Source organism: Mobula hypostoma, chromosome 7, assembly GCF_963921235.1.
Source record: "Mobula hypostoma chromosome 7, sMobHyp1.1, whole genome shotgun sequence".
NCBI lineage: Eukaryota > Metazoa > Chordata > Chondrichthyes > Myliobatiformes > Myliobatidae > Mobula > Mobula hypostoma.
The window spans coordinates 96,627,468-96,643,265 of NC_086103.1; the positions used below are offsets into that span (position 1 = coordinate 96,627,468).

The 15,798-nt window shown below is 42.1% G+C and overlaps 1 protein-coding gene across 5 annotated transcripts in view; it reads right to left on the reverse strand.

The window, feature by feature from the left end:
• Positions 1–15,798, reverse strand: part of myo16 (myosin XVI) — a 675,445-nt gene that overhangs the window by 474,321 nt on the left and 185,326 nt on the right. For all 5 annotated transcript variants that reach the window (XM_063053735.1, XM_063053734.1, XM_063053733.1 and 2 more), the window contains one exon: positions 1,439–1,564. In XM_063053735.1, the coding sequence (XP_062909805.1) occupies positions 1,439–1,564 (126 nt within the window). The remainder of the gene's footprint in view (positions 1–1,438; positions 1,565–15,798) is intronic.

Here is a 15,798-nt window from a genome sequence, read left to right on the forward strand (position 1 = left end):
GTACCTACGAGACACCGTGCACCCCAAACCCTATACAGACACCACACGACACTCCCATACTGGGCACAATGCACACGCACGAGGGATTACCGACGCCTAACGTGCTGGAACCTGAAGTCAGGCTGGAGCCAGCACAACCACCATCGCCGGTGCTACGTAGATCACAGCGACGGACTCGACCGCCTGATAGACTTAACCTGTAAATATACTTCTTGTAAATATTGTCAGTCACTTCACCCCGCGGGACTCTTTTTTAAAAAAAGGAGGGGTGAATGTGGTAAACCATGTATATATGTTGTAACTCGGTTGCCTGTCTGGACACACCCCTCTGCTGACTGCCCCTGTGGCTCCTCCCACAGAGTCCTGTATAAAGGTGTTCGCCTTGCCCCTCCCCCTCAGTCCGGGGGCAGACACTCACTGTGGAGGTCGTATTGTACAGCGAATAAAAGCCTTTCAGTATTTTACCAAACCTCAGTCTTTTGGAGTAATTGAAGGTGCTTCAGAGGTTTACCAAGCTATGCTCTGGGTTAGAGGGCATGCACTATGAAGAGAATCTCAACAAACTAGGGTTGTTTTCTCTGGAATGGCATAGGCTGTGGGGAGACCTGATAAAATTATGTGACAGAGACAGAGTTGCAACAGCAAGCTCGTATCCAACGTCAGAAAGGCCAAGCAACTGGTTGAGGACTTCAGAAAAGGATGTCAGGAGGGCACACAGCATTCCTTATAGAGGGGGCAGTAGTGGAAAGGGTAAGCAGTTTACTGTTCCTGGGCATCCATATCTCATAGGATTTATTCTGGAAACAACACGTTGATGCAATCATAAAGAAGGCATGCCAGCAGCTAAAATACGTTCAGGATTTAGGGAGGCTTGGTATGTCACCAAAAATATCTTGCAAAATTCTACAGATGTACCATGGAGATAATTTTGACTTGTTGTATGACCTGGTGTGCAGGCTCCAATCAACGAACAGGATCATGAGGCTTAGCAATTCGTAGACTCAGCCAGTTCCATCTTCCCCCATCATCAGATTTCCAAACAGTCCATGAACCCATAAACATCATTATTCTTCTTTTTTCACCCCTCATTCCTTTTGCAATATTTATCTATCTTTGTAACATAGTAATTTTTATGTGTTACTCTGTACTGCTGCTGAAAAATAAGAACTTTCATGACATACTGTGTGTTTAAGTGATAATAAATCTAATTCTGATACTGATTCGAAAAATGACCACACAGGCCCAAAAGTTCAGACAGCTTACAATACAACACAAAGCATTTTCAAAACAAAAGTTAATTTAACTTTAATCAGTGACTATACACTTTCATCCTTTTCCAAAAACTATAGTGACTGACATTGTTGCACATAACAGAAAGCTGCACTCATTGTTGATCTTCCTGGTGACAGTACAGTAGAGGATTTAGACAACTATCTACCTGTCCATACTTTGCAGCTAAGTGAAGTGGTGTCCAGAAGCAGTTATCATAGACATCAGGGTCAGCTCTGTTCTCCAGAAGTACAGCAGAGACATCCATATAGCCACTAGCACATGCCATGTGTAGCTGAAAAGAGTGGTAAGATTAAGTAATAATTACAATGAAAACAAAATTGGTAATTATAGAGTTATATAAAATTATCTGGGATACATAATTATGCAGAGAAAATTGCCAAAGAATATGGCTAACATTAGATATACCTTGAAGAAGATTACTTGTCATTGCTTAAGACAGATTTGCAGCTGAAGGGAAACCATAATGAGTCTGGAAACATGGCTGGGTGGAAGTATTTAGTTATATTTCAAGAAATTGCAACACTTTCCATATTTTCAGCATTTTTAGCATTTCCAGCATCGGCAGACTTTAGAAAATATATTTCAATGGAATACAGTCATAGTCATAGAGCATGACAACACAGAAATAGACCCTTCAGCCCATCTAGTCTGTGAAAAACTATTAATCTGCTTAGCTCCATTAACCTGCACTCAGTCCATAGTCCTTCATACCCCTCCCATCCATGTACCCGTCCAAATTTCTCTTAAATGTTGAAATCAAACCTGTATCCACCACTTCCACTGGCAGCTCATTCCACACTTGCACCACCTTCTGAGTGAAGAAGTTCTGCCTCATGTTTCCCTTAGACATTTCACCTTTCACCCTTAACCAATGCCCTGCTGCTCTAGTCTTACCCAACCTCAGTGGAAGAAGCCTGTTGCCTTTACCCTGTCTATGTACCTCATAATTTTGAATATCTGTATGAAATCTTTCCTCATTCTCCAACGGTCTAAGAATAAAGCTAATCCCTAACCTATTTAACCTTTCCTTAGAATTTAAGTACTCATGTTTTGGCAACACCCTCATAAATTTTCTTTGTACTCTTTCAATTTAATTGATAACTTTCTTGTAGGTAGGTGACCAAAACTGTACACAATAATCCAAATTAGGCCTCACCAATGTGTTAAACAATTTCAATATAACATCCCAACTCCTGCACTGTGCCAAAAGCTAACTTTACGACCCTATCTACCTGTGACGCCACTTTAAAAGAATTCTAGTCCTGTATTTCCATATTCTTCTGTCTACTGCACTGCTCCCAGTTCCCTCTGTTCTATTGCACTTCTCAGTACCTCACTGTTCACTGTGTAAGTCCTATCCTGGCTTCTGCTCTCAAAATACAACACCTCACATCATCCTGTATTAAATTCCATCTCCCATTTTTCAGCCTACTTTTGCAGCTGGTCCAGGTTCTGCTGCAAGCTTTGATAACTTTCCTCACTGTCCATTACACCACCAATCTTGGTGTCATCTGCAAATTTACTGATCCATTTTAACCCATTATCATCTAGATCAATGATATGGATGACAAACCACTATGGACCCAGGACCAATCTCTGCAGCACACCACCAGTCACAGGCCTCCAATGACTAATCCAATAACTAATCCATCAGGTTTACCAGCCTGTAATTTCCTGACTTGTTCTTAGAATCCTTCTTAAACAACGGAAAAATATTAGCTACCCTCCAATCTTCCGGCACCTCACCTGTGGCTAAAGATGTTTGAAATACCCCTGCTAGGGCCACCTGCAATTATTGCACTTGCCTGTCACAAGTCTGACGGGACACCTTGAGAGGCCCTGGGTGCTTACCTCAAGACAGCAAGTTCCTCTGCTTCAAGTGGATGGAAAAACACTGATAATACAAATGAATAAACTACATTCGGGCTAGCCAGATCAGATACAAATGGAGAAAAGGAGTGACCAGAATTTATTTAATTTGATATTGAGTCCAGAAGACTACAATATAATCAGATAGAAAGTTGCTATTCTTCATGGGGCAATGCCCTTTCTACAACTCAGATGTGAAATTCACAGACGTCTTGTGTGTATTCTGTCTCTCTAACCTCCTTCATAAATGTATCAACTGGATGGCTGCAACAACAGCTTATCAGCAAGACAAACTTAGCCTCTTCCAAGAGAGGTATTCTCAATGTATTGTCTATCTCACCTCCACTCTTTATGCAAGTTAAATCTTACTTATTTTCTATCTTTTCTATTTTTGGCAAGGGATTTTCAACCTGAAACATTACATCTACTTGTTATATGGTCATAGAAAAGTACAGCACAGAAACAGGCCATTCAGCCCATCTAGTCTGTGCCGAGCCATTTAAACTGCAATGGCTCTCAATAGCCCTCTCAACCTTGTACCTATCCAAACTTCTCTTAATGTTAAAATCAAAATGGAACCCAGCACTTGTGCTGGCAGTTTGTTCCACATGGCTCACCACCCTAAGTGAAGTTTCTTGTCACGGTCCCATTTAACATAACACCTTTCACCCTTAGCTCATGACCTCTAATTGTAGTCCCACCCATCCTCAGTGGAAAAGCCTGCTTGCATTTACCCTTTCTCTTCCCCTCATGATTTTGTATGCCTCTGTCAAATCTCCCTTCCATCTTCCATGTTCCAAGGTATAAAGTCTTAACTTATTCAAGCTTTCTTTATAACTCAGGTCCTCCAGACCTGGCAACATCCTTGTAAACTATTTACATCATTCCTGTAGGTATGTGATGAAAACTGCTCTAAATTAGGCCTCACCAATGTCTTTTACAACTTCCACAAAACATCCCATCTCCTGAACTCAATACTTCGACTTATGAAGGCCAATGTGCGAAAAGCTTTCTTTACAATTCATGACGGCAATTGAAATGAATTATGGGTCTGTATTCCCAGATCCCTTTGTTCTACCGCACTCCTCGGTGCCTGAGCAGTCACTGTGTAAGACTGACCCTAGTTGGTCCTGCCAAAGGGCAACACCTTACACTTGTCTGCATTAAATTCCATCTGCCATGTTTCAGTCCATTTTTCCAGCTGGTCCATATGCCACTGCAAGCCATGATGTTCTTCCTCACTGTCCACTAATCCTCACTCTTGGTGTCATCTGCGAATTTGCTGACCCAGTTCACCACATTATCTTCCAGATCATTGATATAGATAACAAACAACAATGGACCCAGCACTGATCCCTGCAGCACTTCACCAGTCACAGGCCTCCAGTCAGAGAAGCAACTATCTATTACCACTCTCTGACTTCTCCCACAAAGCCAATGTCTAATCCAATTTACTACCTCATCTTGAATGCTGAGCGACTGAGCCTTCTTGACCAGCCTCTCATATGGCTCCTTGTTACCATCCACTGCCTTGGCTTCATTAACTTTCCTGGTAACTTCCTTAAAGTACTCTGTACAATTGGTTAGACATGGCCTACCATGCATAAAGTCGTGCTCGATATCCGTAATCAGTCCACATCTGTCTAAATTCTCATATATCTGGTCCTTTCCAATACCTTTCAATAACTTTCCCACTACTGATGCCAGGCTAGCTGGCCTATAATTTCCTGATTCATTTTTCGAGCCTTTCTTAAACAGCAGAACAACATTAGCTATCCTTCAATCCTCTGGTAACTGGCCTAGCAGGAAGATTTACTAGGGGCTGGGCATTTCAACTAGAATTTCAGGGGATGTAAACCAGGGTGCCAGAACAGATAGTGGAGAGGTTGTGAAGACAGGTGTTGTGAAGACAGGTGTTGTGAAGACAGGTGTTGTGAAGACAGGTGTTGTGAAGACCTCAGACAGTTGGGAGTCAAAATGTCGAGCATGATTCTACTAATGTCTTGATCTGCATACATTTCAATGCAAGAATATTGTAGGAAAGCCAGATGAGCTCAGGGCATGGATCAACACATGGAGTTATAATATTATAGCCATTAGTGAGATGTGTTTGTAGGAGGGGCAGGGACAGGCAGCTCAATATTCTGTGGTTCCATTTTTTTTTAAACACGACAGAGCAGGAGTGATTAAAGAAAGACTGGTGTTACTAGTCAGAGAAAATTTCATAGTAGTGCTCTCAGGTTGGACTGGAGAACTCATCTAGTGAGGCATTATAGGTGGAAATGAGGAATAATAAAGGTATTACCAGTTTTATGGGGGTATATTACAGACCACCTAACAGTCTGCATGATTTAGAGGAACAAATTTGTAGAGAGATCGCAGACTGTTGGAAGAATCGTAAGGCTGATTTTAATTTTTCACATATTGACTGGATCTCTGATACTGCAAAAGAACTAGATGGGATAGAGCTTGTCAAATAAGTTCAGGAAAGTTTCTTCAATCAGTACAGGGAAGTCCTAATGAAAGAGAGTGTGATACTTGATCTCTTAATAGAGAAAGAGACAAGGCAGGTGACAAGTTTCTGTAGGAGAACACTTTGCATCCACTGATCATAGTGCCATTAAGGCCTAGACAGAGTAGATGTGGAAAGGATGTTTCCTATGGTGGGAGAGTCGAGGACAAGAGGACAAGAGCCTCAGGATAGAGTGGTGCCCTTTCAAAACAGAAATGTGGAGAAATTTCTCTTGCCAAAGGGTGGTGAATTTGTGGAATTTGTTGTCATATGCAGCTGTGGAGGCCAGGTCATTGGGTGTATTTAAGGTAGAGATAGATAGTTTCTTGATTGGACATGGCATCAAAGGTTACAGGGAGAAGGCTGAGAAATGGGGTTGAGGAGGAGGGAAAAAAAAGGGATCAGCCATGATTGAATGGCGGAGCAGACTCAATGGGCCAAATGGCCTAATTCTGCTTCGATGTCTTACAGTCTTATGGTCTTAATTTCAAGACAATTATGGAGAAGGATATGTCTAGTCATCAGATCGAGCTTCAAAATTGGAGAGAGGCAGTTAGGGATGAGCAATATCTGTAAGCCTTATCAGATTTTGTTTTCTCTCTCTACATCCTCAGTGACCTATAAACCACTGAACATCTTATCTGCACAATAAATAATGCTCATATACCATGAGAGAATAGGAAAATATTTGGAGTATGATTGGAATTGTCCTCGTTGGGTCTCAACGCTTCCCTCTGAAACTGGATCCCTGACTTCTTGACAGAAAAGCCACAGTCAGTCTGTGTATCAACGTGTAGCTGAAGTTTCTTTCCAAGGGACAATGGCATCTCTCACTCTAACACACTGAGTTCTGATGCTCCCCAGGGCTGCGTGCTCAGTCTGCTGCTCTTCACACTGCTGGTGAATGACTACACTACTGGATCCAGTTCAAACTGAACCACCAAGCTCACGTGTGACACAACAGTAGATGGCTACATCAATGGCGATGATAAGATAGCATACACAAAAGGAGGCAGAGCAGCTGGTAGAATAACGCAACTGAACAATTACATCTCATGACCAAAGAGATTACTATGGGCTTTAGGAAGGTGTAAGCTGATCACTTCGCACTGCACATGCAGTACATGGCTCCTCCATGGAGAGAGCTAGGAGCATCGAGTTGCTGGGAGTGCACATAATAGACAAGCTCCCTTGGTCCCTCAACAAAACCTCTTTGGCCAAGAAAGCACAGCAGCATTTCCACTTCCTGAGGATATTGAGGTGAGTGAGGCTTCCCCTCTTCTCCCCCCTTCCACCTCATTCTAACCAATTTTTACAGGAACACCATTGAGTGTGTCCTGACCAGCTGCTTCACCATCTAGTAGGGGAATTGTAAGGCAAGACTGCAAGTCTCCTAAAAATGAATTGCAAAGGAGTGCTAGGTATGCAGGCCCCTTAACATTGTGAACGATCCCTCCCATCTGTCCAACAATCTCGTTGACCATCTTCCATTAGGAAGGAGGTATCATAGCATTAGGACAAGAGCTGATAGGGTGGGAAACAGCGTTTTGCCCCAGACTATTAGACTACTGAACTCCCTGCCACCATCCAGATCTCATCATGCATGAAGTGCCAGTAGCATTTTACAATTTACCTTTTAACTTATGTTGTAGATACACATTATTTGTTAGTTTACTTGTGTTAATGTTACTTTATATCTTATGTATGTGAATTATGTTATATGTCATGTGTTGTGCATTTTGGTTCAGAGGAACGTTGTTTCATTGGGTACTACGTATGTGTACAGTTGAATGACAATAGACTTGAACTTGAATAGGGTAAAGTTCAAATGAATAATATAGTATTAGAACTTATACAAAGAATGAATTCTTCTAATCTTTGATTTATATATTTTTTTCAAAACGACATACAGATAAAAATGTGGTTAAAGGTTGAAAAGGGCAGATTTCTTTCCACAGGACAATGGCATCAGTTCAAGCTATACTTCTGAAAATAGATCCAACTGAACCATTCACAATAGGGCCCAAGCAGAATGACTGCAATAGGAAGGTGATGAAGATTTGAGTCTGGAAAAATCTTAAAGGCTTTCTCAAGTTGATACAGAAACCCAAATACAATTGTAATTGGAAAAGGAGAAGACCAGAGAAAAGAAAGAAGACATTGCCTAGAAAATGGATTTCACTCATTCCTGGTACATTAAATCAATGACAAATTTTTGCCCTTTTGCAAAGCTAGGTATCTGAAAATCTGCAGAAGTAAGATGTTTCCTGCTATAAAATAATCATTATTGTGACATTTTTCCCTTTAACTACACAAATACTATTGATTTATGTTTAAAACACTTGCATTATTTCTCTTCAATGACTTAGGTGAAGTATTTTAGCCTAGCTAACACTTTTTTTAGGGTACAACCTCTTGATTCACTGAAATTCACTACTCCAGTAGAGAATTACATAGAACTGAGAATATAGAACAGTCCAGCATGGACCAGGCCCTTCAGCACATAATGCTTGTCCCCAAAGTATTTAAACAGTGCTCCTAATTAATCTAATCTCTCTTGCCCATACGTTGCCCATATCCCTCTCTTCCCTGTAAGTTGATGTGCCTGGCTAAAACACTCCTATGCTTTTGGACTTCACCACCACCCCTGGAAATGCATTGCAGGCCTCCACCACTATTTGCTTAAAAACTTGCCTCACAAATATCCTTTTCATTTCTCTCTCTGACCTTGTATGCATGCCCTCTAGTACTAGACAGGTAAATCCTGGGAAAAACAAGATAGTACCTGTTTATCTATGCCTTGTATAATTTTGAAAACTTCTATCAAGTCTCCCCTCAGCCTCAGTAGCTCTAAAGAAAATAGTTGCAGTCTGGCCAAACACTCCTTACAGCATGTGTCCTCTATATCAGGCACCATTCTGGTAAAAATCCTCTGATCCTTTTCTAAAGCCTCCAAACCTTCCTGTAATGAAGCAACAAGAACTGAATGCAATATTCTAAAATAGAGTTTTATAAAGCTAGAACATAACTTCCTGGCTCTTACATACAATACCTCAACTAATAAAGTTTACCACTCTATCAATCTGTGTTGTCACTTTTGGGGAGTTATGTATCTGGATCCCAGAACATCTCTATGCATCAACACTGTTAAGAATCTGACCATTAACCATGTACTCTTCCTTAATGTTAATTCTCCCAAAGTCCAGCAGCCCACACTTCTGCCACTTCTCTTCACATACCTGCAACTGATCTACATTGCGCTACATCTGCCTCTAATCCTGCATGCTATGGGTAAGTTGATTTTGGATGCAAACAGCCAAGTCAGAATTGGACACAGCAGCAGGCCAATCTGGAGACTAAGTTTAGGTGTGTAATGGCAAACATGAGTGGACTAGGACATGTTCAAGCACTCATTTGAAGATCTGAATGACTACACCAGGCTTGTTACAGACTTTATTAAAACCACTGTGGATGTGTGTGTCCCCACAAAATCATTCAGGGTTTTCCCCAATCAGAAGCCCTGGATGAACAATGAAATCCGGAACCTGCTGAGAGCCATATCAGTGGCATTCAAGTCTGGCGATGAAGAATGCTAAAAGAGGTGCAGGTATGATCTCCGGAAAGGCATACCTCAGGCGAAGTAGAGATTCTGGACTTGACTGGAATCAATGGGGGATGCTCGACAGCAGTGGCAGTGTTTGAATGCTTTAACTTCCTACAAAGCTAAATCTTGCAACATCGGGGACAGCAGAGCTTCACTTCCAGATGAACTCAATATCTTCTATGCTCACCCTGACTACCAGCACAGGAAGGAACTATCGCCACCACCCGATGACCCTTTGGTCTCATGTAACCCAGGCTAATTAAACTAAAAGATGTAGTATTCGAAAGCTCTGCCTGTGGGGGGATGAAAATGAGGTTTATCAAGTTAAAAATAAGAACTTGTGAAACAAGGCTATGCGGGAACGAGGGGTGGCTGACACAGTGTGGGAAAGTGAGAAACGCAACAAACTAAAGATATAAAACTGCTAAAAGTGGAATTAGTAGTGGGTATCTCAACCCGACTTACTTGAAAACCTCAGGGTGAAACCCCTGGAGGAGAGATGATAGTAATAAAAGATCTATTGAAGTTACGGCTATAACAAGCAGTAGCTGTAACGAGACAATATCGGCAGAGACAAGTATCCAAGGTCTCTACTGTGTAACTGGAAATTAGTTCTGTTAAATCACACCAAGGGATTTGGTCAGGTTTTTTTTTGTATAAGTTTGTGAATCGACTTTTCATGGATGATCAACTATTTCATCCATGTTCGCCATCTTGTTTCAAACAAGAACCAAGATGGCCAACCACCCAAGATGTAGAACTAGCATGGGAACAAAATATTTCATGACGCAGAGGATTTAATATGGTTGGATGCATCAGTTTATTTTCATTCGAAGGATCTGAATTAGATTTTCTGCAAGAATTGATTACTTTTGTGAAGACTGAGAAGTTACTGAATGAGATTTATTTTGTTTAAAAGTTGTGACATTGGAGAATTGCTGTGAAAGGAGTTAAGCTGTGTAGATAAATAGTTTTTGAATTTCAATTTCAATTTGTAGACATACTTAAGAATAGGAATTCAATTAGTTTTCTAACTAGTGATAAATAAAAAGGAAAAGTTAGTCTATGACGTAACTAAGGAATAATGCTAGGTCTAATTAGTTGTAGAAATTGGTGTAACAAAGGTTATTCTAATGAATATCACTGATTCTAACTGAGCAGGAATTTGGTGTTTGTTGATATCTGAGATTTGGAATCTCAACAGAATGTTGAATTTTGAAATGTTCTTACTCACATAAATATTTTGTTTATTTTATTTTTTTTATAAACAAGACTTGGCTCCAGAAGTGTGTGCTTTCTATTCACTGCCTCCTTCCACTATTGAGAGCTTCTGATGGCCTGCTAGCTCCTATGTAATTTGATTTTTCTCATAGAGTGCAGCGACCAGTCAAACGAGACAAGTCAAGTGCTACACAAATGTTACACTCAGTATCTGAAGATGATGTGCAGGCTGCCTTCAAGAGAATGAATCCAAGAAAAGAATCTAGTCCGAATTTAGAAAGAAGCGGTTCCATTAGACAGATGCAGCATGGATTCAGAAAGGGCAGACCCTGTTTGACAAACTTACTGGAGTTCTTTGAGGACATAACGAGTGCAGTGGATAGAGGGGAACAGGTGGATGTAGTATACGTGGATTTTCAGAAGGCGTTCGATGAGGTGCCTCACGAGAAACTTATAAATAAGATACGGATGCATGGAGTCGGAGGAAGTGTATTGGCATGGATAGTGGATTGGTTAACCAATAGAATGCAGAGAGTTGGTATAAATGTGTGTTTCTCTGGTTGGCAGTCAGTGGAGATGGGGTGCCACAGGGGTCGGTGCTTGGCCCGCAGCTGTTTGCCATTTACATTGATGGTTTGGAAGAGGGGACTGAGTGTAGCTTAGCAAAATTTGCTGATGACACTAAACTGAGTGGAAAAGCAAATTGTACAGAGGATGTGGAAAGTTTGCAGAGGGATATAGATAGGTTAATTGAGTGGCCAAGGTCTGGCAGATGGGATACAATGTTGGTAAATGAGAGATCATCAACTTTGGAAGGAATAATAGAAGAGCAGATTATTATTTAAATGGTGAAAGATTGCAGCATGCTGTTGTGCAGAGGGACTTGGGAGTGCTTGTACATGAATTGTAAAATGTTGGCTTGCAGGTACAACAGGTTATTAAGAAGGCAAACTTCATTGCTAGAGGGATTGAATTCAAGAGCAGGGAGGCCATGCTGCAACTATACAGGGTACTGGTGAGGCCGCACCAGAAGTATTGTGTGCAGTTCTGGTCTCCATACTTCAGGAAGAATATACTGGCTTTGGAGGCAGTGCAAAGGAGGTTCACCAGATTAATTCCGGAGATGAATGGGTTAACCTATGGGGAGAGATTGAGTTGCCTGGGACTATACTCTCAGGAATTCAGAAGAATGAGAGGGGATCCTATAGAAACATACAAAATTTTGAAAGGAATCGATAAGATAGAAGTAGAAAAGTTGTTTCCATTGGAAAGGATCTTTATGTTCCTGTTAAGCTGGAAGGAAGGGCTAAAAGTTTGAGAGAGCCATGGTTTTCAAGGGATATTGGAAACTTGGTTCGGAAAAAGAGAAGGAACTTCAATAAATATAGGCAGCTTGGAGTTAATGAGGTGCTCGAAGAATATAAAGAATATAAAAAGAATCTTAAGAAAGAAATTAGAAAAGCTAAAAGAAGATATGAGGCTGCTTTGGCAAGTAAGGTGAAAATAAATCCAAAGGGTTTCTACAGTTATGTTAGCGGCAAAAGGATAGTGAGGGATAAAATTGGTCCCTTGGAGAATCAGAGTGGATGGCTATGTGCGGAGCCAAAAGAGATGGGGGAGATATTGAACAATTTCTTTGCTTTGGTATTCACTAAGGAGAAGGATACTGAAATGTGTACGGTAAAGGAAACAAGAAGGGTAGTTATGGAAAGTATGACAATGAAAGAAGAGGAAGTAGTGGCGCTTTTAAGGAATATAAAAGTGGATAAGTCTCCGGGTCCTGACAAGATATTCCCTAGGAACTTGAGGGAAGTTAGTGTGGAAATAGCAGGGGCTCTGACAGAAATATTTCAAATGTCATTAGAAACGGGAATGGTGCCGGAGGATTGGCGTATTGCTCATGTGGTTCCATTGTTTAAAAAGGGTTCTAAGAGTAAACCTGGCAACTATCGGCCTGTGAGTTTGATGTCAGTGGTGGGTAAATTGATGAAAATTATACTTAGAGATGGTGTTTATAATTATCTGATCAGGGTCTGATTAGGAACAGTCAACATGGATTTGTGCGTGGAAGGTCATGTTTGACAAATCTTATTGAATTTTTTGATGAGGCTACTAAGAAAGTTGACGAGGGTAAAGCAGTGGATGTTGTCTATATGGACTTCAGTAAGACCTTTGACAAGGTTACACACAGAACGTTAGTTAGGAATGTTCAATCGTTAGGCATTAATATCGAACTAGTACAATGGATCCAGCAGTGGCTGGATGGGAGACGCCAGAGCGTAGTGGTGGATAACTGTGTGTCAGATTGGAGGACGGTGGGTCGCGGTGTGCCTCAGGGATCTGTATTGGGTCCAATGTTGTTTGTCATATATATTAATGATCTGGATGATGGGGTGGTAAATTGGATTAGTAAGTATGCAGATGAAACTAAGATTGGTGGTGTTGTGGATAATGACGTAGGTTTTCAAAGCTTGCAGAGAGATTTAGGCCAGTTAGAAGAGTGGGCTGAAAGATGGCAGGTGGAGTTTAATGTTGAAAAATGTGAGGTGCTACATTTTGGTAGGACTAATCAAAATAGAACATACATGGTAAATGGGAGGGCATTGAAGAATGCAGTAGAACAGAGGGATCTAGGAATAATGGTGATACTCACAACACGCTGGTGGACCTCAGCAGGTCGGGCAGCATCCATGGAAAAGATCAGTCAATGTTTCGGGCTGGAACCCTTCGTCAGGACTGTAGGGGGAAGGAGCAGAGGCCCTATAAAGAAGGTGGGGGGAGGGTGGGAAGGAGAAGGCTGGCAGGTTCCAGGAGAAAAAACAGAAAGAGGAAAGATAAAGGGGTGGGGGGAGGGAGGCAGGGAGGTGATAGGCAGGAAAGGTGAAGAAAGAATAGGGGAAAACACAATGAGTAGTCGAAGGAGGCGGAACCAAGAGGGAGGAGGTAGGCAGCTGGGGGAGGGGGCAGAGTGACATAGAGGTAGGGGAAGGGAGGGGGAGGGAATTACCGGAAGGTGGAGAATTCTATATTCATACCAAGGGGCTGGAGACTACCTAGACGGTATATGAGGTGTTGCTCCTCCAACCTGAGTTTAGCCTCATTATGGCAGTAGAGGAGGCCATTTATCTGAATGGGAGTGGGAAGCAGAGTTGAAGTGGGTGGCCACTGGGAGATCCTGTCTGTTTTGCCGGACGGAGAGGAGGTGCTTGATGAAGCGGTCCCCCAATCTGCGTCTGTGTCACCCGACACAGATTGGGGGACCGCTTCGTCGAGCACCTCTGCTCTGTCCGCCAAAACAGACAGGATCTCCCAGTAGCCACCCACTTCAACTCTGCTTCCCACTCCCACTCAGATATGTCCATACATGCCCTCCTCTACTGCCATGATGAGGCTAAACTCAGGTTGGAGGAGCAACACCTCATATACTGTCTAGGTAGTCTCCAGCCCCTTGGTATGAACATAGAATTCTCCAACTTCCGGTAATTCCCTCCCCCTCCCTTCCCCTATCCCTATTTCACTCTGCCCCCTCCCCCAGCTGCCTATCACCTACCTCATTGTTCTTCCTCCTTCTACTACCCATTGTGTTTTCCCCTATTCATTCTTCACCTTTCCTGCCTATCACCTCCCTGCCTCCCTTCCCCCACCCCTTTATCTTTCCCCTTACTGGTTTTTCTCCTGGAACCTACCAGCTTTCTCCTTCCCACCCTCCCCCCACCTTCTTTATAGGGCCTCTGCCCCTTCCCCTTACAGTCCTGATGAAGGGTTCCGGCCCGAAAGGTCGACAGATCTTTTCCACGGATGCTGCCCGACCTGCTGAGCTCCTCCAGCGTGTTGTGAGTATTGCTTTGACCCCCGCATCTGCAGATTATTTTGTGTTTAGGAATAATGGTGCATGCCTGGAGGTGGATAGGGTGGTGAAGAAAGCTTTTGGTATGCTGGTCTTTATTAATCAGAGCATAGAGTATAGGAGTTAGGATGTAATGTTGAAATTGTACAAGGCATTGGTAAGGCCAAATTTGGAGTATTGTGTACAGTCTGGTCACCAAATTATAGGAAAGATGTCAATATAATTGAGAGAGTACAGAGGAAGTTTACTAAAATGTTTCCTGGGTTTCATCTCCTAAATTACAGAGAAAGGTTGAAGAGATTAGGTCTTTATTCTTTGTAGCGTAGAAGGTTGAGGGGGGACTTGATAGAGGTGTTTAAAATTATGAGGGGGATTAATAGATTTGACGTGGATAGGCTTTTTCCATTGAAAGTGGGGAAGATTCAAACAAGAGGACATGAGTTGAGAGTGTGAGGGGATCCAGGAGTACCCCTACTAACTGTTTGGAGAGAGACATTTATTGTTGATGGTTTGTTTTGAAAGGAGAGAGAGACAGAGTTATTTACCACCGATATGTTGCTTTTGGAAGAGAGAGAGAGAGACGAAGATTAACAGTTGGACTGTCACTTTAAGGCATTGGAAGTAACTTTGGATTTTTACTGAAAGGAGGGAGTTGGAGACAGCACCGAGCAGCTCGAAGGTTGCTATGGTGACCAAAGGCGGTGGACACTCGATGTTATGATTTTCAGCAGGCTGTTGATGTTACTTCCAAGGACTTGTTGCCTGCTTGCACTCCTTTACAGACAAAGGAAGGAGGGACTCTTTGAATGACAGATGATGCTCAGTCTGGTAAAATAAATAGGTCAGATGATACAGACCTCAGGACACATGATCTGGACACTGAATGAGCATTGTTGTGCCCGCAGAGAAAGTGGGTTTTGGAGGATCGATCAGGCAGATTGATCCAAATTGCTATTCCAGTTTGAAGGAGAAGGGGTTGACTGGTGAGGAGTTGTCTATGTGTCCACCCTTGCCTGGGTGATAGCTCCACCACAGAAGACCGGTCCCCCTGGTTAAAGTCACAGTCGGTGACTTGTGAAGGATTTCGGAGGATGACAAGAAGATCGATGGCATCGGCTCACCTGAAGACTCAAATCTCTCCCTCTCTCTCCATCACTACTCAACTAAATACCACGAACTGAACTGAACTGAACTTTACTCAACATCGTAAGACTGTATCTTTTTACCCCTAGACTTAAAGAAGCTTGGTTTTTTTCATACATATATATATTCCACACTTACTTTTATATATAATCATTGCCAACCTGTTTGATTTATTTACATTTATATTACTGTATTGTGTAGTACTAATAAATATTATTAGCTTATAGCAATACGAGACTCCAAAGTGTTTTCCATCTCTGCTGGTTCTTTATCCCCATCATGGGGTCCGTGACAAGAGTTAAAGGACAA